Source organism: Pelmatolapia mariae, linkage group LG13 (assembly GCF_036321145.2).
Source record: "Pelmatolapia mariae isolate MD_Pm_ZW linkage group LG13, Pm_UMD_F_2, whole genome shotgun sequence".
Classification (NCBI taxonomy): Eukaryota; Metazoa; Chordata; class Actinopteri; order Cichliformes; family Cichlidae; genus Pelmatolapia; species Pelmatolapia mariae.
In genome coordinates, this window is record NC_086238.1 from 18,294,371 (window position 1) to 18,317,889 (window position 23,519).

A 23,519-nucleotide genomic window follows, 5' to 3' on the forward strand; every position below is an offset into this window, starting at 1 on the left:
TGCTCCTGCACGCTACTGCATTTCTTTGTGCTGAGCCTTTGTGTGTTTTCAAGTCGTCTTCATTACATTACCAAGACATCTGGAGTTTTACAACATATAGTTGTTGTGGTTCTCTCTTTTTTAGTAGGTTTCCTTGAATATAATGTTGAGAAGTCAGAGTTTCTGTCACAATCATGGTACCTTGTTAACTCTTTTGCATTTTATTTTGATGTATTTATTTATACTTTTTTTTTTTAAAAAAATCAATTTTTAATGCAATGCTAACTTTTACATGTAGCATGCAATTCTGACAGGACAACTGCATTTGCGTGAATATTCAGGAATTGCGTGCTCTCACAAATCAGCGCTTTCTAAATTGGCTCAGTCATTAAAAATTCGTTGATGCCTTCTTTGACTTCTAGGACTTCTGACCTTTGACTCTCTCGCTGACAGGTTCATCGGTGGCCCAGCTGAAGGCAGATGATCCTGAAGGGGAACCCCTCATCTATGGGGTTTCAGGAGAAGAGGCCATGAAGTATTTCGCTGTGACCAAAGAAACCGGTGTGGTCTGGCTTCGACAGCAACTCGACCGTGAGGTACAAACAAACAAACTCGTGCACACACATACTAAATGCTACACACACGCTCATACATTACCAAAGCAAATGCACCGGGTACAAGAAAAGACACACAGAACAATTTTGAAAATAGGATACACGGCGTAAATTATCAAATGATGAAAGAGTCCCGAAAAGTGCAAAACAATGTGAGGGGGAAAGCACAAAGGACGTCGAGCTCAGAGTGGCTTCTGTAGCTCCTTTTTGTTTTCTGTCTCTGCTTTTCTGCTCTGCTCCTTTGCATTACATGTCTATGCAAATTTTGTGCTGATATGGATCTCTGTCTCCACCAGACCAAGTCAGAGATGCAGGTCGAATTCTACGTGAGTGACAATCAAGAGGTAAGAGACAGATTTGCACTGCGTTCATAGTTGTGACACATTTCTTCACACGCTGACATCCTGCATATAACCTGACCTCATATCACACAGAGGCCTTGCAATCTGTCTCTTTTTCAGTCTCTCACTTTTACACTTACCCTTATTTCTCTTCCTCACATGACACCTGTCTGACTCAACACAGTATAGTTGCTGAAACAAGTGACATTCCACCTACTCTCCCCAGCAAGAAATCTATCACACACCTGTCCTGTTTTCTTTGACTCTGAATCGTTGCTTTGTGTCACATTTACATTGACTTTGGCTCTTTGTCAGGAAACGTGTGGCAGTGGCTTTGGAACTATTTAACCAAGGTGTTTCTTTCCCCAGGTAGTCAAAGACACAGTTAACATCCAGATCGGAGATGTGAACGATAACGCCCCAAACTTCCACGGGCAGCCATACACTGTCAATATTCCAGAGGTGAGGATGCCCGGACGTTATTTACCGTTTGTACTCGAGTGGAAATGAGACTGTGATTTTATTCATTACTCAGAATTACATGAAAAAGAAAAGTCATCATATGCATGACAATTTCTATATAATTTGCTGTTTTTTTGAACATCAAAGCAATGCCAAAGTAGAAAAACTTTTATTTCCAGCAGAAGAACATTTTCCTCTGGAATCTGTACTTCAAACTGATGAAAACTTTGGAAAACAAAGAGCTGCAATGAATTTTCAGAAACACTAAGAAAACATAAATAAAATTCACCTCACCGTCATGACTATTGCAACAGCTGTATCTGCACGGTGGCTACGTCTGATTTATGGTGATCATCTCCTATTCATAGTGCATTTTGGTCTTTGCCATGCTGGAAATAGAAGTGTTTTGCTGCACCTGTGATCTTCCCACGATTTCAGGAGTTGTCTTCCAGCTAATGTTTAGAGAATATGTACAGCCTCCTTTGCAGGGAAGAGAAAACTCCAGTGCAAACCTCAATCTCTATTCTCTCCTTTCTCTGTCCTCCCACTGAATCGGCTACCTTCCTTCTCAGCTCTCACTTCTTTCCATCTTTGTGTCTCCTCTATGCCCTCTCCCTCATCTAATCCTTGATATGAAGTAATTGCCAGAGTGGAGGACTTCAAACAGGGACTGAAATCCACACACACACACACAAATACATACACATCCACAAGTCTTGTTGTGTTTATATTGAGCACATACCCCTTTCTGAGTCTTCACCAAATCTTCAAAGCCACTGGCTTTTTCTCTCCCAATCCATAAAGTCAGGCAAATAAATGGGAGAAATAAGGACTGTTTAGACGAGGCTGTTTAGATCACCCACCAGGGAAGATTCTCTCAGGCCATTGCATTGAACCGCTGCTAAGTTGTGTGGGACTCACTTATAGTCCACTTGCAGACGTTTCAAGCTCTGCAAACAATAGGATTCAGTTTAGCCTTGAGAAAGCCATTAAACAGGGCTGCGTTTGACCCTCAGTCACTCACATACTGTTAGTTCCCTTGCATCACTTACTGAATTACTACTGCTGTCAATCCTGGCATCCTATTGATTAAAAAATTTAAGCTTATTTGTTTGAGGCTATAGAGAGTGGAAATAAATCAGACTCCACTGTACTCCCAGGCAGTACATACATCCGAGTTTTCCCCAGCATTTCTTTACATTGGAAATTAGCGTAAGCCTGTAAAGTGAGCCATCGCTGAAAAGAAAACATGCAAACCTTGTGTGTGTGTGCGTGTGTGTGCGCGTGTGTAAACACAATGTGAGACTAATGCAAGTGAAATATGTTTTATCACACATCTCAGTGAACTAAATTGCGTACTTTGCTCAACAAAATGAGACACTGCAATTTCATTCATATTTTCACGACTGCGTTGCAATCACAATGCAGCACACAGTCCAATCTGTACGCACAGAGCTCTTTATTAAGCCGCTCTCTTTTCCACTTAAATCCTTTGCCAGTTTTGGGAACTGTTTTCGTTCATTTCAAGTCAGCCTCTTCCTCATTTTACCCTGTTTCTCCTTCCTCTACCCTTTTCGCCACCTTATCTTATTTCTCAGCAACTTTAGTTACCTGCATTTTTATGGCCTCATTACTTCCGTGACCCTAAGCGACCTTTAGCGGGCAAAGCAAACATGCTGCAACATCACTTCATCATGCTGTCACTCACTGGACATGCCACAATGACTGCGGGTTAAAGTGCCATCAGCGCATCAAAGGAGAAGATGGGAAACGGCGATGAGTGTGGAGGATGAAAGAGTGGCAGAAGTAACAAAGCAGAGGCGACAAACAAAGGATTCAGACGATGAGATTTACCGCAAGTGACAGAGAACGCAGGACAGAAAGAAAAGACCAGAAACAACACAAAGATTCTCGTGGGTTTTTCGAAGAACTAGGACAGGAGGTGTTATGAAGTGAGGCTCGACGGCACTGTCCAGATGAAGCAATGTGAGTGGCAAGGTGAGCAGTGCAGGAGGCAGAGTAGCAGAGAGTGTGTGTAAATGTCATTTTAATTTGTAGAGCCATAAAGAGGGTGAAGGGGAGCAGGTGGGCTGCTAGCATTCCCTCTGTCAGTGCTAATGAGCTCGCCAGATTTACAGCATCCACACAGTTAGGCAGCCAGCAGCAGAGACCGGATACAAAGAGCGACAACTATTACCTAAAATAATGTTTTGATGGAACAGCAGATGGGCTACAACACAAATCCATTACTGGATGAGAAGGCAGAGTGAACGTACAACATACTGAGAAGCATTTTTTCACATTCCCTAAACTCAACAAATAGTCCTCTATAAAGGGAGCCCTCTGTTGACAAGCTCAAAAGCTTTTGCTGAGTGTGCGTCTGTGCAACACCGAGATCTGAGCAATTGGGAGCCCATCCGTTATTTAAAGACCAACCTTCCGAATACCCTCACACACTCCTCAGCCCAGCTGCCTGACCCTTACACTCACCCACCGGGAGCCGGTCAGTGCCACTGTAATAATATCAAACGCCACCAGAAACAGCTTCTGTTAAGTGCGCCCAGTGTGTGCCACCTCCTGCTGTTCAGGCAATCCTTGTACTTGAACACAGTTTCCTTCTTTTTTATTTTTTTAGTCATTTATTCTCATCTAATCCTCGTTCTCTCCAGCGTCTTTTTGTCATTCTCGCTCACATATATATATACTTCACACAGATACATTTATTCAGAGTTAATAGCCATTATCTCTACTCAGTTTCCAATGACCTCTGCAAAGCATCACTATAGTAAAATGTGCTTTTTTTTATTTTGGTTGAGCCCCTCCACTCACAACATTGCAGAATTCAGATAGCATATCTTTTTCATCCTCTAGTCAATACTCTCATTCACCCCTCCCTACAGTAGATATGCAATGCAGTGGAATCCTGTCTTGGATAATGCAGTAATGATGCACACGAGATTGTATAGCCGACTTCTGACCAGCGCTGTAATGCGGTGCATAGATGGATTAAACGTATTGGCAAACAGGCAGACAGGCAAGAGGCTCCTAGTGATATATACCCAAACTTTATCTGTTTACTGTCTCTCAGGTATGTCAGGCAGGTGAGCAAATCCCTCCTCAGCCTCTATTTTCTATCAGCCATATCTCAGTGTCCCTCTCTAACCTACGGTAATCTCTGATGAACTATGGCTGATGATATAAAGCAGAACAACCCAAGGTGGAAACCCTTCAGGTGAAAGTCAGACATCTAAAGAAAGAAAAGCCCTCCATTCTGGCGTGGAGTTGCTGAGCCTGTTTTTGTTTCTTTTCTTTTTTATAGAAATATACTATTAGGACTCATTCTTGGAACTCTAGCTAGACAAATATCTATCTGCTTTCTCATATTTTTGATTAATTAGAGGGTTTTACCTGTTTATGCGTTTGTTTTATAGACGTGTGGAATTCAAATCTTCATTGTTTTAGCTTTCCGTTGTTGGCTACTACTTTCTCCCACAGGTTTGAGATGGATAGCATGAAGGCATTTCACATGCTAAACACACAAACACAGAGGCAAATGCACTCATATTTTAGATAATATTGGCAGAGGGTGTTTGAGAGCTCCTATTATGCCTGCGAATGAGCTGTTTAGTGCTTGATGTAGGCTTTGGCAGCAAAGCAGAGGCACCTGCTATTTGATGTGCCCTCTGTCGCTGTCAGGTAGAACATAGACAAATCTGTTATATTCCTTTCTTCTTTGCCTTTGTTCACTTCTGAAAGCTGAAATTCAATCTCTACTATTTTATCACCTTCTGCCCTGTATATTAGCGGGTTGCAGCATCTGAAGGTAATTTGTTTACCAGGTAAGAAAAAAACATATCTTAGCTCAAAAAGCAAATACAGTATATGGATGCCTTACGTCTTTGCATTTGCAAGGTTGTCTGAGAACTTGAAAACAAAAGTCTTGCTTGATGTGAAATACATTTCTTTTGAAATTATCCTCATAAAATATGTGCTACTGAGTGTTTACATATCCCACATATGCACTGCACGCAACCATCATCACCACCATCATACTGTACAGAAACACATACCTGCTTTCGATATGAAACTCGCAAACTCGCTCCCTTTCTCTTTCATTTTCTCCCCCTCTCTCTCTTTTTACCTCCTAAAAGTCGGATTTGGCCCATAATTATATTAGTATCATCTCTCCTGGTCTCTCCTATGGTGAAATTGAATCTAGTGGTTACAGAGCTGAGTGGTGGCTGGTTGACAGGCGCAGGCCTCGAAGAGAATTCTGCTTGACACTAAGACCCTGAGCCCCATAGGGAGGGATGGAGGGATTTATGAAGAAAGAGAAAAAAAATGGATAAAGTGAGAAGGTTAAATGGGAAGCAGTCAATATTTTACTCACCTAAGGCACCATTTATAACTTTCCACTTTCTACAGTTTTGGTGCACAGAATCTAATCCTAGGGAAAAGTTGTACGTCCCCATTTTTGGAGAAGAAATGGGACGCTGTTTGAAATGTAGATAAAAACCCAAAATGATTTCTAACCACGCAAAGCCTTTGGCGCAAATAGTATAAAGTCCGCTTGAAAATCTCATAACTAATTAAGCAGAAAGGCAATGAGTAATATGACTGGCAGTGTTGGGGTCATATCTCAAAAATAATGTATAATTTATTGTTACTTTTCTTAAAAGTAGTGCAGTACGTTACCTAATTACTCACCAGAGAAAGTCATTCATTACACTACTCATTACGTTACTTTCTTGTTAATCTATAAAATGACCTGAAACACATTGGCTCATAATGATGTTATACAAACAGACTGTCCCAGTCGACAATATCGCAACGCAAAGATCAAAACCAGCCTAAAGACACTTCAGTTGACACAGTGGTTCTGTTTCAGAAACATAAACAGGACTGCTCATCACTGCTGTTTTTTACCTGATGAAGTTCAGGCTCTGGCTGCTGGGCCGGGGTGGCCATGCACTCATCTTTATCACTCTGGGTTCTTGGCTAGCTTTGCGTTAGCTTGCTGTCTGTGCAAATGCTTTCAACTGGCTTGAGTTCTGTCAGCAGTATAATGCAGTCGTTTCCATCTTGAACACAGTTTGCACTTTACCATCACTCTCTTGTCCTTAAAAATAAGTCCATATCTCCGCAGTAGACTGCTCCACCATTTATTTTCCTGCCCACACACATCTGACACCAGTTGACTGTAGCACAAGCGCGCAGAAGAAAAAGAAAACGTGTTTTTTAATTTGCCCAATGTGCAGATAAGGGCAGAATCTTTGTTACTTTGTTACTTTGCAAGTAACAACATAATTGTATCTGTAATTTAATGACAGAATTTAGCACATGACACGTTAATACGCCTTACACCCAACACTGAGGACTGGGTGTGGGGAGTGGAAAATTGAGATCTATGTTTTGTCCTCTGCTGTCAGCTAACAGTTTACATTATGCCTACTTTTCTGAAGCGTTGCTATAGGTAAGCTGAACATGTCTGCATTGCTCATTCTGAATGGAATAGGTTCTTTTCTTTTTTGACTGATGATTAATTTTTAGACTTCAGTGAGCCTTTCTGGACAAACAGCTACTTAAGGGAGTTGTCAGAGAGATTGTCGAGCCTGTACAACAATTTTTTCCCGCATCCTTTCCAGTCCAAGGGTTAACACAACACATACTGCCGGGGCATCACATACTCTGCCATTCGTGAAGGTAAATCACCTTCTCTTCCTCTCTTTATCTTTCTGTCATTTACTTTAACCCGCTGAGCATGAAGAGCACCTTGATTTGTGTGCTACGCAGAGATGGGTGGAGAATTTGTCTGTCAAAAAAAAGGGAGGGCTCATGTTTGTGAGTGACCATCGGAAAGTGTATTTCAGGGAGAGGGAAACAAGGGGAGAGAAAAAGAGAGGAGTAAAGGAAGTAAGGTGAGAGCGCACAAGGAAAGCCTGGAAAGGGGCAAGATTGAAGGGAGAGGGAGAACGGTGTGCACTCCCAAAAGCCATTAAAGTTTGATTCACCCACTCCTCACTCTTTGAATAAATCAACCTGTCGTTCCCTCTCTCCCTTTCTTTCAAGTCTGTGGTTCCCACCTCTCTGTGCCCACCCCCACCCTGCCTTTGGCACTCTCCTTCTCTCTAACACTCTGTTGGCAGAATTTTGAATTCAGACGAGTTTTGCCAACATAAAAGACAGCTACGCATGTTGTCAGTCCCTCCATATTTTGTAGCTGCTTGTGTTAATGTTTATGTGTGTATAGGAGACAGAGGAAGATAGAGTGCTAGCTCTCATGGCACCTTTGTGTTTTTTAGACCTTTCAAATACATGATTTAATCTGACAGCATCTGTACGTGTTGACTACATGTATGAATGAGCACCCCGGTGCCTTTTCCATAAGTATTTAATAATATTTACTTATCTCTTTCAACACAGCACAGTTAACGGATCGGCACAAAAGATTACACCAGTTTGATCTATAATGGGACGTGTTTGTGTGTAGTGAGCGCTGATGTTTGTTGTCACTTTTGAGTTGTTCAGCTCACTTAAAAGTTAGGTGAATACGATATGCCGCAGAAATATGGGAAAATATAGATTTTTGTCCATCATGTAGTAAAATTTTTACTTAATTCAACCACATCATTTGTTCTACCGTCCAATCTACAGTGTATGACAAACGTTCTCCATCACCGGCTGAATGAAACTGTGAGACACATTGCCGTGAAAGTCACCTACAGAGTTTGGCCACCATGTGCTACGACGAGAGCGTCATTACACCTCTCTGAAACTCTGTGTGTGTGTATATATATATATCTACATGTGTACATGGATCTTTATATATGTAGAAAATCTTTCACAAGTGTTAGTTAGCTTAGGTTCTGGGGTCTGCAGTGTGCCACAGTATATGATTTACATCATTTTCATTCAAAAGACTGTCACCCTAGAAGAACCTTCACTGTAAGGGGCCAAAACACTGACAGCAAAATTTCCCCCAAAGCATATGACAGCCACAGTAGTTTCTATTTTTTTGCCACTCATCTGTATGCCGGAATGACAAAAAACTGTCACAGCCTGATGTTATGTATCCTATATCTGAATGGGGCTTATCATAGAATAGTTATTAAAAAAAAGAGTTTTACTAAAAGAGGGAAGAAATTAATGTCTGAAAAATATTTGTTTAGCTCCAATTAGTGCCTTTATCCTCACCATGGCTCCATTCAGCATTATGCAATATCCTCAGTGACTCTTTCTCTCTGTCTTCTTTTGTGTTTCAGAATCCCCCTCCCTGCCTACACATTTGTTCCCCCCCCCCCCCCCCCCCTCCCTTTTATAACCTTTCCAATTTTTGCAAATCTGTTTTGGTTGTCACTTTCACTGTTGAAATGGTAAGGATAGAGGGTCTAAAGAGAAATTATGCATATAGTGGAACTATAGAGAAAAGGAGAAAGAAGAAGAACTAAAGTCTTCAGCTGATCGATAATAATAATGTGAGAGTACTAACAGACTAGACAGGGATCAAAGACCTAAAGGTACCATCATTTCTCAGTAGAGCAGTTCACTCAAAGATCACAGGTTTACTTGTGGTTTCTAGAGTTTCTAAAAGTAGAATGGGAGGCTTCAGCTATCGGGGCCCTCTGCTGTGGAACCAGCTCCCAGATGGGGTTCAGGAGACAGAAACTCTTTCTACCTTTAAGATTAGGATTAAAACTTTGCTCTTTGATGAAGCGTATAGTTAATGTTTCAGGATCAGGTAACCCCGAATCCTCCATCGGTTATGCTGTAATTGGCTATGGCTGCTGGGGGAACTTCCAATGATGCACTCAACCCTTCCCCTTCACTCACTTTCAGTCCCTGTTTATCTATATTCTATCGCTGCATGTCGGTAAAACTATTGACTACACTCACCCATAGTTTGTGTTTTGTCCTCTTTGTTGTTTATAGTCTCTTTATGCTGCTTTTATTTCCTCTCTCTCACCCTCATACACAAATAGCTGCCCCTCCACGAATCTAGTTGTGCAAGGGGTCCCATCCTGTTCTTTCTCCCCACTGACGCCAGTTGCTTGCTCATAGGATATCAACTGCTCTTTAGGGTTCTTTCTTTAATATTGTAGACTTTCTACCTTACAAAAAAACCCCAAATGAATAAAATTTACCTAGAGACAGGTGTTATTCTAACACTCATGTGAGTCACCACATACAAGAACAAGGGATGTCTGAACCAGCTGGCAGGTGGGGTCTTTTGTGTGTGGCGTTAACATGCACTTCCTATAGGTTCTGTCCAGGTCCTCCAACTTCCTCTCGCAGTCCAAATATTTTATTTTTTATTTTTGGTGCCATTTCTTCTGTTTATTTAAAGTTTAGATTCCAGGTTTAAGCGAGCTGTGTTGCAGCAGACATGCACTGCAGTAACAAAAACAGTTCTTTAACTAATTAAAGTGACAAACAGATGTTTAAGCTCCAGCTTACAGCCCATGATTGTCAGATATCTGCTTCATTTTCAGGTTGTCATACTAGTCACTCAGATATGTCTAGTATCATCTTGTCTGGCACGTCCTTATTGAGCATCCCGCCACCAGCAGCTGAAAGGATTAAGTGATAGTATTTTTCTAATGTAACTAAACATTACTCGTTTTGTTCATTCTTTTGAATCACCAATCATAGCATTGTTTGATCATATGCCCCAGAAGTTTTAGATTATATATCGCTGCAAGAGATTTGCCCTGCATGTCTTTGTTCCTGGAGGGCATAAACTGGTTTTATTTTAATTTTACCACTAACAAATGTTATATTTCATTTCTAGTAGAGCTGTGAAAAGGGAAATTAATTATATATTGTAAATAAGCATGTGCTTAGTGGTTTCTAGCAGGTTACTTTTCCTTTTTGGGGATTTTTTGATTTAATTTTTAAACACACCATTCACACGTTTTCTTATTTTCTGTCAGAATTCACTGTCTCAGTATGGCACTGTGTTGTTTCTGTGATCATTTAGTGTTTGCACATTTCAAAATTAAATTCCTTCCAATGATTACAGTTAAAAGCTCAGCAAAAAGCCCTTTGTGTCAAACTAAATGAGCAAGAAAGGACAATGGGATGTAGGATTGCACATTACTGAGGTCTGGAAGTTGGAAAGGAATGCTGCACACTGACATTGTATAATTACCCAAAGAAGAGACCACTCCTCACTTTTAATGAACAAAAGATAATGTAAAAATGTACTGTACAGTCATGAGGACTTTGTTATTCTGTAACAGTTTGCTTTTGTTTGCTTTGTTTAAAGTCAATGAGCTGAAAGAAAGCTCAGACAGTCTTTTAGATACAAATCTTTGGCTTTTTGCATTTAGATATTTTGTGTTATAAGCAAGTTTTGCCCCGTCCCCAGTGAACACTGATAATAGCAACAGTCACCAAGATTCCTCTTCATTTTTGTGAAACCCCTATTGGCGACGGCCCCCTTCTCGTCTCCATATTGTGTGATGTGCCCAAAATAAGAGCTTTGATGTATAACTGAACTGTGCACTCGCCCACTCCTTTCCCCCCAGTGCCCTGCCAGGACTTAACTTATAGATAAAGCACATGTGGGGAGGGAAACTGAGACTCTAGTTACCATGAGGTAACTAGACTGTTTAATATAATATTTCCTACAAATGAAATAATAAAATGCTGTTATGAAATGCTGAATGAGCAAAGGAGGCTGAGACAGTTAAAGACACAGACAATCCTTGACACTCCACTTGCTGAGCACTCCATCACTGGTGTCACGTCTCATCAACAAGATGTTAATTTAATTTGACAATATCACATTGTAATAACTGAGATTAAGATAGAGCGAGGAGGAAAATGAGACAATGGAAATAAATGGTGGAGATATTTGCTTTGGAAGTACCAATTTTCATCTAATGATCCTCTTAAAAAAAGAAAGGAAAAGAAAAGGGAGATGATTATATGTGTTGCCATTCTGTACTGGTGTTATTAGTTCTGCCTTGCTTTTTAATTAGCTATCATCATATAATATACACAAAGCCCACCTAGTAATTCTCAGCTACGTTTTGCTGTAATAAAGAGGCTGTGGAAGTGTTTTTGTCTCATTTATGTCCATCTTCTTCCTACATGCAGTACTTTTCTTTGCTCGATTATCTCTCTGTCCCACTCTTCTCTACTGCAGAGCTACATGAAGTGATTGCAAACGGACCCCGGTAGTGCAGTGGTTTCTGTGTACTGGCTGTCAGTCTGTTCAGATCTGTTTGTCTTCCCGTATCTGACATTTACATTTAGTTTCATCTATTTGCATCTATTCCATTCTATTCTACTCAGGCAGATAAACAGAAGGTGCGATTGCAGGACCACTGCTATGTTTACTTTGCAGCACACTGCTGATGTATCATCATACATCTATCTTATTCTTTATAGTCACGAGTGCTACATACTGACACGTCGGGAAATATACTGCAGCTCCATAGATAGTTATGTAGGACAACTGAGTGAATTAAAAATAGGCCCATTTCCCTTTATGCTGATAAGTTAGCTGCATCTGTTGCCAGATTGGGAATGCGTCTACTGGACAGAAAAATGTTTTTTCTTACATTGAAAAAATGTGTTTTATTCTGAGTTGCCTAATTCACTACAGGACAGAGGACTATGTGATATGCAGATGTGCTTCTACTAGCCCAACAATGCATTTTCTATACTGACATGATGGCAAATTTCTATGAGAACCCATCATAGTATATTACCTGAGCGGCAGAGGTGGCAAACTATCTGTGTTTAGTTTTTAGACTTATGATTTTTTATCATTTCTACTAGATACATCTGCTTGCCATCCTTGCTGCCTCCTGTTTATAAACATATCAATAAATGCAATTTCACTTGAAGTTGTTAAAATGAAAAAATCTTGACTACATATCTCTTAAAGTCCCTCAGCTGATAAGAATACCCATCCAATCCAAAGAACACACTTTTTTAGAAAAAATAATGTGCTTGTTTGGGTCCCTGCTGAAAATCAAAGTTTTCCTTTGGGGAGTAACCACTGGCCTTTTAAAATCCTAGAATAATGCATGAAAATGAAAGGGGTACTGGGGTTCATAGTGCAGGAGAAGGACAGTCTGCTTATATGTGGTCAGATGTGTCTGCAGTTGCTTGAAGTCTGTGAATTATGCATTGGAAAAAGAAGCATGTAGATTTCTACTGGTGTCTGTGTGAGTGGGTGTGTGCAAAGAGACACCTGAGGCATTAAGACTCATGGAAGTAGAGCCCCCTTATGCCCTCGTGGTACCCCATGCCCGAGGCTACAGATAGAGAGAGTTGTTGATATAGAGTGCAGTGTACCTATAGGACCAGACTACAGAATGGAGAGATTCAGGACTACAGAGTTCAGAGTGAAGTGAAAACACACAAAAAGCTTGAAATCAAGGGCACACTGGGAAACAAGGCGAGAGTAAAGAAAGGCACTGGGGGAGGGAGAGAGAGCAGGGTCTCTTTTGAATAGCACAGAGTGCATCAAATCCCGTGTGCTGTTGAGATGAGATGGCCTCTACAGCAACCCTGGCATCGCAGTTCGTTTGATAATGGCATGTGTAAAGTGCAGCTTCCCTTGGTCATCAGCCTTAAACACTAGCACTGTTGCACATGCACGGTGAATTCCAGTTGTGATTGTTTAAATATTACTTTAAAACCAAAATGTTTCCACTGTAAAAGAGTGGTGGACACAGGCCATGCAGGGAGATGAATCAGAACATGAAAATTGAGATGCAAGGTCACTAATATCCTGGGTAAAAGCATGAAATAGAAATAGTAAAAAAAATTGAGGTTTAGAATTGTAGAACATTCCTTTGATCAGACGTGAGTATGTGGGGGGGGCAGGGATAGAAACGCCTATCCATCACTCCGTCTTTTCTCTAAACTGCTTATCATCGTTGCTGGGGGCTATCCTAGAACAAACTTAGTGAGTCAAAGAGTGGACAAGTTTTCAGTCTTTCAGCCTCATCACTTTTAGACAAGCATGCGCACTCTCAGTCAGAGCTACCGGTTGCCAGTTAGTCCAACCTATGTCTGCGCACTCTGTCAAGATGTTTTAATGTTGTGGGGATGTCATCTTTTTGTGCCAGAGGCAGAGAAATGATGACAAGTGGATGAGATCAGAACAGTTATACAGACTGTTGTTAGGTGACCAAAAATATATAAGACCTATTAACCTATTAATTATATTTTTTAAGTCCTCTATATCTACATTATCAGCTGGATTTTTGTAACTTGAACCAGCGGTCCCCAAACTTTTTTCCGCCAAGGACCTGTTTATGTCTGACAATATTTTCACAGACCAGCCTTTAAGGTGTCGTGGATAAATAGAACAAAATAAAACCAGTACCGGTACCAAAAAACAAAGAAGATTTATTCCTAACACACGGGAAAAGACCCAGGGAAACAGAGTGTTAGGGTTCAACGCAGGGGACTCAAACGCGGGACTCCTGAATCAGCTTAAGACAAGGGTTTATTAACAGGGGTCACCAAAGTGTATATACAGAGAGTGCGGGGTAGTGCTATATACAGAAATGTGAGGGACGGGCTCCAGGGGATCCAAGGGGGGAATCACTCGCTCTCCAGCTCTCCACATACACGACAGCAGTCCTCTTCTTTCACACTCGACACAGATTCACACGGGAGGGGTTATCCAGGGGGTCTGCAGATCAGAAGACAGGAATGAGAACAATATTTACAGAAGGCACTTGACTTATCTTGAGCTGAGGTTCGACTTTCACTGACGCGTGGCAGACAACGATCCAGCGAAGACCAGCAGTCACTTCCTGGCTTAAATGCTGTTCACCTTGATGGGCACCAGGTGTGTTCTTTCCCGTGGGCGTGGGCCGAGGGCGTGAACCCGCAATGAGTTCCGCCCCGGCGACAGAGAGGAGGAGAGAGAGAGAGCACAAGAGCGAGAGACAGATGGAAAAGGCCAATCAGCGTCTCGCTGATCCCTCAGGCCGTGACAGTACCCCCCCCCCAACGGGAGCCTCCCGGCGACCCCCAGGCTTGTCAGGATGGGCCGCATGGAACGCCCGCACCATGCCACGGTCCAGCAGGGCAGACCGCGGAATCCAGGACCGCTCCTCCATCCCGTAGCCCTCCCAATCCACCAAATACTGCAGGCCACGCCCCCGGCGCCTGACGTCCATGATCCGAGAGACAGCGAAAGCCGGGCGGCCAGCAATGACCCGGGCGGGTGGCGGGGGCCTGGAAGGAGGGCACAAAGGACTGGACAGGCAGGGTTTCACTTGAGACACATGAAACACATTATGGATCCGCATATTCCGGGGCAATTTGAGACGAACAGAAACCGGGTTAACCAGAGAGTCTATAACAAACGGACCAATGAAGGTGGGAGATAGCTTCTTAGATTCAGCCCGGAGCGGAACAAACCGGGTCGACAGCCAAACCTTTTGTCCCGGGACGTAGGCAGGTGCAGGGGTCCGGTGACGGTCCGCCAGGCGTTTATTGCGATCAGCCGTGCGAAGAAGAGCGGCCCGGGTGGCTCTCCAGGCGCGTCGACACCTCCGTAGATGCTGCTGGACAGAGGGGACAAAGTGCTCACCTTCTACAGCCGGAAAGAGAGGTGGTTGGTAGCCCAGAGATGCTTCGAAGGGGGACACCCCGGTGGCTGAGGAGGTGAGACTATTGTGGGCATACTCTATCCACGCAAGTTGCTCACTCCAAGTTGTCTGATTGGTGGACGCCAAGCACCGGAGGGCCGCCTCGAGTTCCTGATTGGCCCGTTCTGTCTGGCCGTTAGTCTGCGGGTGGAACCCAGAGGAGAGACTGACCTGCGCTCCGAGGGCGTGGCAGAATTCTTTCCATACCCGAGATGTGAACTGCGGTCCTCTATCAGAGACGATGTCCGTGGGGATTCCATGAAGGCGAAAGACATGGTTAGTCAGGAGTTGAGCCGTTTCTAAAGCAGTGGGGAGCTTGGGAAGGGCGACAAAGTGAGCAGCTTTCGAAAAACGATCAATGATAGTAAGGATGACTGAGTTACCTGAGGAGGGAGGGAGACCCGTGATGAAGTCCATTGCAATATGTGACCATGGACGGCCAGGGGTCGACAGGGGTTGGAGAAGGCCGGAAGATGGCTGATTGACGCTCTTGTTTTGAGCGCATGTAGGACAGGCAGCAACGTATTCGCGGACGTCCTTGGCCAACGATGGCCACCAGGCGAAGCGTTGTAGAAAGGTAATGGTGCGGTGGACCCCAGGGTGGCAGGTGAACTTGGCTGTGTGAGCCCAATGCAAAACTTGTGATCTGACGGTAGAGGGAACAAAGAGTAGGCCCGGGGGACCCGTACCAGGGTCTGGTTCCATGCGTTGAGCCTCTCGAATAGCTGACTCAATCTCCCAGGTTAGGACCCCGACAACACACGTGGAAGGAAGAATGGGGGTGTCCTGGGCAGTGTCTTCGGAGGTAGCAAATTGGCGTGAGAGGGCATCGGGTTTGACATTACGAGAGCCGGGTCGGTAGGTGATTGTGAATTGGAATCTAGTGAGAAACAGAGCCCACCTAGCTTGCCTGGCGTTGAGTCGTTTCGCGGACCGGATGTATTCCAAGTTCTTGTGGTCGGTCCAAACCACGAACGGTTGGGCAGCTCCCTCCAACCAGTGACGCCACTCTTCAAGGGCCAGCTTGATGGCTAGTAGCTCACGGTTCCCCACATCATAGTTCTTCTCTGCAGGGGAGAGACGGCGAGAGAAGTAAGCACAAGGATGAAGCTTACCGCCCTGTCGCTGGGAGAGCACCGCCCCCACTCCGGCGTCCGAGGCGTCCACCTCCACGACGAAGGGTTGACTGAGATCGGGTTGGATAAGGATGGGAGCAGAGGCAAAGCGCTCCTTCAGACACGAGAAGGCCTGGCGAGCCGGTTCATCCCAGCGGAAGGGGACCTTGGGTGAGGTGAGACGAGTCAGGGGTAGAGCGAGCTGGCTATAGTTGCGGATGAAACGGCGATAAAAGTTGGCGAAACCCAAGAAACTCTGAAGCTGTTTGCGATGGGAAGGAGTGGGCCAGTCTAACACAGCCTGAACTTTGGCGGGGTCCGCTCTCAGGTTACCTTGTTCAATGACATAGCCCAGGAAGGAGACTGTGGACGTATGAAACTCACATTTCTCCTCCTTCACAAAGAGACGGTTTTCCAGAAGGCGCTGGAGGACCTGCCTGACATGGCGTTCATGCTCGGAGACTGAATGAGAGAAGATGAGGATGTCATCCAGATAAACGAAGACGAAGTGGTTAATGAAGTCCCGAAGTACGTCGTTGACCAGGGCCTGAAAAACAGCTGGAGCATTGGAAAGACCAAACGGCATGACCAGATATTCATAATGACCCAGGTGAGTGTTAAAGGCTGTTTTCCATTCATCCCCCTCCCTTATTCTTACCAGATGGTATGCGTTGCGTAGGTCCAGTTTGGTGAAGATGGTGGCCCCCTGAAGGAGCTCGAAGGCAGAGTGTAACAAAGGGAGTGGATATTTATTCTTCACTGTGATATTGTTAAGGCCCCGATAATCAATACAAGGTCGTAAGCTCTTGTCTTTCTTGGCAACGAAGAAGAAGCCGGCAGCCACAGGAGATGACGAGGGACGAATGAGACCGGCAGTGAGTGATTCGTTGATGTACTTTTCCATACTTTCTCGTTCGGGCTGAGACAGACTGTATAGGCGGCTGGTAGGGAGGGGTGCGCCGGGAAGGAGATCAATGCCGCAGTCATACGGCCGATGCGGAGGAAGCGAGCGTGCTCTATCCTTACAAAACACTTGTTTGAGATCATGGTAGACGGGTGGCACGGAGGAAAGGTCCGGCGGCTCGGAGAGAGAAGAATTGGTTGGCGGTTCAGAAAAGAGGGTGGCAGCTTTAAGACAGGACATGTGACAATCCTCCCCCCACCCCACAATGCTCTCCTTTTTCCAATCGATAACGGGGCTATGGTGACGCAACCAAGGGTAACCCAGAACTAGCGGTGTGAGCGGGGCTTGAAACACATACAACTGGATAGTCTCGGAATGATTGCCAGAGAGAGTCAGTAAAACGGGCTCAGTGATATGAGTGATGTTAGGAAGCCGCTGGCCACTGAGGGCGGTGACCTGGAGTGACTGTGGCAAAGGCTCGGTGTTCAGGTTAAATCGTCGGGCCAGCGAGGCATCAATGAAGTTTTGTTCTGCCCCTGAATCGATTAGAGCCTTAAGACGGTGGACCTGAAGCTGTACAGTTAATTTAGCTGCTAGCATGAGCCGTGGAGGAGATTGTGAACTAGAGACCTCGCCCACCCGTATTCTCCCCTCTACTGGTGGGCACGACCTTTTGGCAGGGATGGGCAGGCATTGGCAACATGACCCCTTTTGCCGCAATAAAAACACTCACCGGCCCTCCACCGACGGTGCCGTTCTTCGGGTGAAAGACGAGAGCGACCCAGCTGCATAGGTTGCTCACCCTCCTCCATGTTGTGCGCCTCCGAATTTCTTCCGCCACTCGTGGCACTTCCGCCCGAGGCTTCTTCGCCGCGTCCCAGAGACCTCTGGGAAATGTAGTCCCCGGTACTGCGGCGCGCACGTAAATGCTCGTCCACCTTAACACACAACGTTATCACATCAGATAAAGTCTTCGGTAACTCTCTCATCATGAGTTCGCCCTTTAATTCATCACACACGTTATTCAACAAAGTACTTATCAAGGCTGGCTGCCCCCACCCGGTCTCCTCGGCCAACGTCCAGAACTCAATGGAGTATTCCGCCATACTCCGTCTTCCCTGCTTGAGATTTAGTAACCGGTGAGCAGCTGCCTCGGTGCCAGTACCTCTCTCAAACACACATTTAAACTTAGTCAGAAAATCCTGATAGGAGATGTTGGCGTCAGTTCTAAGAACTGCTTGAGCCCAGTTTAAGGCTGGTCCACGTAAGAGCTGGACAAAAAAGGCAATCTTTGCCCCATCAGTTTCATATGTCCTCCGCAACTGTCTAAACTGCATTGTTATTTGGGTTAGAAAACCGGCACACTTGTGAAACTCACCCGCAAAGGGCTCCGGTGTTGGCAGAGCTCGTTCCGGAGGCTCCGATGGAGCGGGGTGAGGCTGAGCCGAAGATCCGGGTATCGGAGGCTCAGAGCCCGGTAACTGTGAGGAGACAGAGGGAGGAGAAACTGTTGGGCTTGCCAAAGGTACGTGCTGGGCGAGGGCCTGCGTTAGAGCAGCCAACTGCTGATTGATGTGCCGCAGCATTTGTTCGTGGCGTTCCAACACTTCCCCGGCCGTGACGGTGTGCTGCTGGGCGGCAGAGTCCGCTGAGTCCATATTCTGGCTGGATCGTTATGTTAGGGTTCAACGCAGGGGACTCAAACGCGGGACTCCTGAATCAGCTTAAGACAAGGGTTTATTAACAGGGGTCACCAAAGTGTATATACAGAGAGTGCGGGGTAGTGCTATATACAGAAATGTGAGGGACGGGCTCCAGGGGATCCAAGGGGGGAATCACTCGCTCTCCAGCTCTCCACATACACGACAGCAGTCCTCTTCTTTCACACTCGACACAGATTCACACGGGAGGGGTTATCCAGGGGGTCTGCAGATCAGAAGACAGGAATGAGAACAATATTTACAGAAGGCACTTGACTTATCTTGAGCTGAGGTTCGACTTTCACTGACGCGTGGCAGACAACGATCCAGCGAAGACCAGCAGTCACTTCCTGGCTTAAATGCTGTTCACCTTGATGGGCACCAGGTGTGTTCTTTCCCGTGGGCGTGGGCCGAGGGCGTGAACCCGCAATGAGTTCCGCCCCGGCGACAGAGAGGAGGAGAGAGAGAGAGCACAAGAGCGAGAGACAGATGGAAAAGGCCAATCAGCGTCTCGCTGATCCCTCAGGCCGTGACACAGAGTTAACGATAAAAACTATGAAAAATAATGATAAAAACTGATAAAAAGTCTGAAAACCATAAATTTCACACCCGAGCCTCAAATCTCACAGCCCGGTACCAAACAACTCATGGACTGGTACCGGTCCATGGCCCGGGGGTTGGGGACTGCTGACTTAAACCCTTAGTTTGTTTAAGATAAACAAACTGTGAGCAATTAATGGCACAAAAACGTTGGATTTAGAAAGAACTGATACAAAATTAAAACACACATATGCAAGTTGAGATGTTTTCTTTGGGGGGGGGGGGTCAGAAGGTTCAATAAACTCAAGGTTTTGTTTTTCTTTTTTAAGTGAGTTTCATAGTTCAGGCTTTACACGGTTAGTTTCCTTGAGCCCATTGAGAAATGGTAGAAAAGAAAACGTAACCTTTCGCTTAAATAGTGAAATTTCTGTGTCAATACTGACAAGATAAATATATCAATCACTGATGATTTTTAAGAGCAAAGCAGACTTATCGTCACGCTACAAAGAAACTACAGCAATGAGCAGACTACTCTGACCCCCAGTAGGGGTTTTGAGACATCTCATTAAACGCATGCAAAATTTTAAACCCTTGAAATGTACCCCAAAAACCCAAATAAGTTCCACAAATCAAATTTTGAGCATCTGTTTTTTTTTTTAAACAAATTAGCAAATTAACAATTTTTCAAGTGAAGCCCCGCCCTCACAGGTTTACATAAAGATACCAAGTCTTGGCATCCAACACACGCAGCCCGTTTGGAGGTCAGTTCCCAAATTTTAAGTTACAAGGAATCTTTACTTTGCAGGTCTTTGCCTAAATCCCTTCCCACCACTTCACTTCATCTCTCCCCTCTATGTTAGTTCTGGGTAATTACCCATTTACAGTGTTTCCCTCACTCCCAGTGAATTCAAATCAGATCACTTGCACTGGTGTGTGAGTGCAAACATAATCCAGCTGCCATAAAAAGCCTCTGGACCACTATGTAAAATTGCCATTCACTACTGGATTATGGGGCTTTGCGTTATTGTTCCAGCTGTGTACCTTTACAGGTGATCGCGCTCACCTGTAAAATAAAACATCAAGAGCTAATTGAGCAGTGTGCAGAATGAAGCTGTGCAGGTGTACGCTCTACTCTTGGCCACATACCTCCCATATGCACACACAGAAGCACAAATACAGGCTGCCCACACATAAACAGAAATGCGCGCCTCCCTTCAACCAGTCCCAAATTCCCCTATGTCTTTAAAAGAAAGTGCAGACTGATTAAAGTCAGAGTTTTATGGGGAACTGTGAAGAATATGACAAAATAAATAAATAAAGCCAGAGTGTCTTGCCCCCTAGGCAACAGCCGTTTATATGATAATCAGCTCTACTCTAATTTGCATTTAATTCTATTTTAAAAAAATGACTTCTTAAAAAAGGGAGTTGAGGAGGACAGGAAAATTGTGTATGAGAACAAGATGTTCAACAGTAGGAAAAGGAAACAGGATTCATCATCTTTCACTGTCATCCATTAAGCAGTCACTGGTAATCTGGTAATCACTGATTCATGTCAATTTGACTTTTCAGTGTATCTTAACTACATTTTTGCATGAAGCAAATGAAGCTCAGTTATCTTGCTTGATAGTTTTTATTATTCTTGATAGCAGCATTATAATGTTATCTGGACACTGGGATGCTAACACCTTCAGCATACCTCTCATGTTGTAATAGCAGCCTTGAAATGGAAAGCCATTAGTTGGGAGCTAGGCTTATTCATAATAACATGAATTAATTTGCCTAAAATCATTAAAAATGCACTATGCTAAAAAGCAGAGTTTGTCTGATCTCTACCTTAAGAGAGCTGTGCATAAATGAATGGCCTCAAGTCTCAGAGGACTGAAGCAATGTTTCACCCGTCCACACACAAACCTTTGTAGAGCTCTAAGTTAAGTTAGTCATGAACATAATAGCTAGTGTCAGCTAATACGAGCAGCTGTATGACATTTTAACTGGCAAAAACTTCAGTGAGTGTCAGCTAAAATTGCTGCTACCCGAATGTTATGTACACTAAGCTGTCCTCACGAGACTGTCAAAGTCAATTTTAAAATGTGCACTTCATCCACAAACTTTTGCATTTGAATTTGAGAGAAATTTCAGAAAAAGGAGCTTCCCTACCTCCAAGCAGCAATAGTTTCAACCACAGCTACAGGTAACTGCTTTAAATAAGGCAGGGAAAATGAGTTGTACTTTTAGTACTCTAAACTGATATGGATAACTTTCCATAACAGGTAAAAAAAAAAAGAAAAGGTTGCAGAGCTGGCTGATGTGATGTGGCCTGTCCTTGTACCCTTCCCCTGGGATCTACCCATCTGTCTCTCTCTGGCTCTGTGGATTCCTGCAGCATGCTGGGCCTGATTACCTTTACATTTAAACAAACAGCTCCAGCTCTTTGGAGGCAGTCAGCCATGAGCTTTGACAGGGGGTTAGGCAGTTTTGGGAGAAGACTGATAAGGAGATAAATATGTTGTCTTTTCTCCACGGAGAAAATAGCCAACCCATACATACAAACACACGACATCCACTGGAGGCATTGATTCCCTATCTCATAATCCTCTTACTTTAACCGTTACTGCTACCTCAAACCTTTCCCCAAACAAAGTCCTACTTTTAAAATATATTATTTTAAATATAGTCACCCAAACTTGAAGCAACATAAGACTTTTCAATTAATACTCCATTATTGAAAATAGTAAACACTAAAATTGAAAAATATCAGCCAAACAAAAAAAAAAAAGCCCCTAAAAAAGATCTAAATGGAAATTACAGGAACACATCATGAATCCTTGACACTCACACGCTCTCACACACACATTGGGAGGCTGTCTTTGCCTTTCAAAAGTGGCCCCTCTCCCTGTCTGCTGGTGTGGAATCATTTTGTTCGGCTGAGTGCTTCTCCAGAAAATCGCAGACGGGCCATAGAGTGGAGCGAGAGGAAAGCGGTGAAAGAACAAGAAGGAATAAAAGCAGGTTATAATGTAAGACACTTTTTGGACATCAGTTCCTGTATGGTACACAAAGACTTGCACCACATTACTGCAGCGTATTAGGCCTTACTGACTAGTTTAACAGAGGGGGGTCAAACGATTTGGAGAGGAAAGACTAACTGCCATTAGAAAATGACTGATAACTGTTAGAGAGGCATGCCTATAAAATATTGTCAGTATATACATGGTTAGATGGCTTCAGGTCAGCCTTGAATGTGTTTAATCCAGAGAGTCTGGTGGCTCATGCCAATCCAGCCCATTATTATGTTGATCTTTGATTTAATTAGTCTCCCATTCAGCTTGATAAAGATAGATAGATAGATAGATAGATAGATAGATAGATAGATAGATAGATAGATAGATAGATAGATAGATAGATAGATAGATAGATAGATAGATAGATAGATAGATAGATAGATAGATAGATAGATAAAAGGCTTTCAAAACAAGTCATTGCTACCAGATTGACAAATTCTTGTGTTCACAGTTTTCAGATAAGTGCTTCTTCTTCATCTTTTAATATATAATAGTGGTTTAGCCCAGTTACTTTCATTGATAACATTAATTTCGGATCTTGATTTTAAGAGCACAATGTTTTCTCTTCCGTTTTGTAAAGAAGAAGATGACTTAGATTTACAAGTGTGTGAGGGGAAATATTTTTCCTCCTATGGTCACACAGTACAATAAACTGCAGTAACAGAAAAAGAAACTTTACACAGGACTGGTAATTCTGTTGCCCTCAAGTCCTGTATGTCTTATACATGTAGGTCTTTTGGGACTAGTGTTAGGATCATCAGCGTAACTTTGTGCTGAACATTGGGGGGGGGTCATCTGGGTAAATTCCCAGATGATTAAACATGCAACTATTTTGCTGGTAATACCTGAAATGAGTAAAGAAAATCAACAGCCTATTTATGCAACATAATTCATAATTTTATTGGGGGGGGGGGGGGGGGGGGGGGGTATATATTAGCTGGGTCTGATTATTGGGGGGGGGCATAACCCCCCTAACCCCCCTGGAAATTACGCCCCTGGTTAGGATGGCCATTGGTGACTGGGTTGAAGTGGGATCCTTGAGGCAGAGATAAGGTGCCGACCAACCAGGGATTTATTCAGCAACACTCAACGACACAGAGAATCTAACAAAGCAAACTAAAAATATGTTGCCCACCAGTGACTTGTGGTCCAGCAGCAGACTCCAGACTTTTAT

The 23,519-nt window shown here is 43.8% G+C and overlaps 1 protein-coding gene across 1 annotated transcript in view; it reads left to right on the forward strand.

The window, feature by feature from the left end:
• Positions 1 to 23,519, forward strand: part of cdh23 (cadherin-related 23) — a 179,881-nt gene that overhangs the window by 41,274 nt on the left and 115,088 nt on the right. The window contains exons 4-6 of the mRNA XM_063491091.1: positions 433 to 575; positions 890 to 937; positions 1,304 to 1,396. Of these exons, the coding sequence (XP_063347161.1) occupies positions 433 to 575; positions 890 to 937; positions 1,304 to 1,396 (284 nt within the window). The remainder of the gene's footprint in view (positions 1 to 432; positions 576 to 889; positions 938 to 1,303; positions 1,397 to 23,519) is intronic.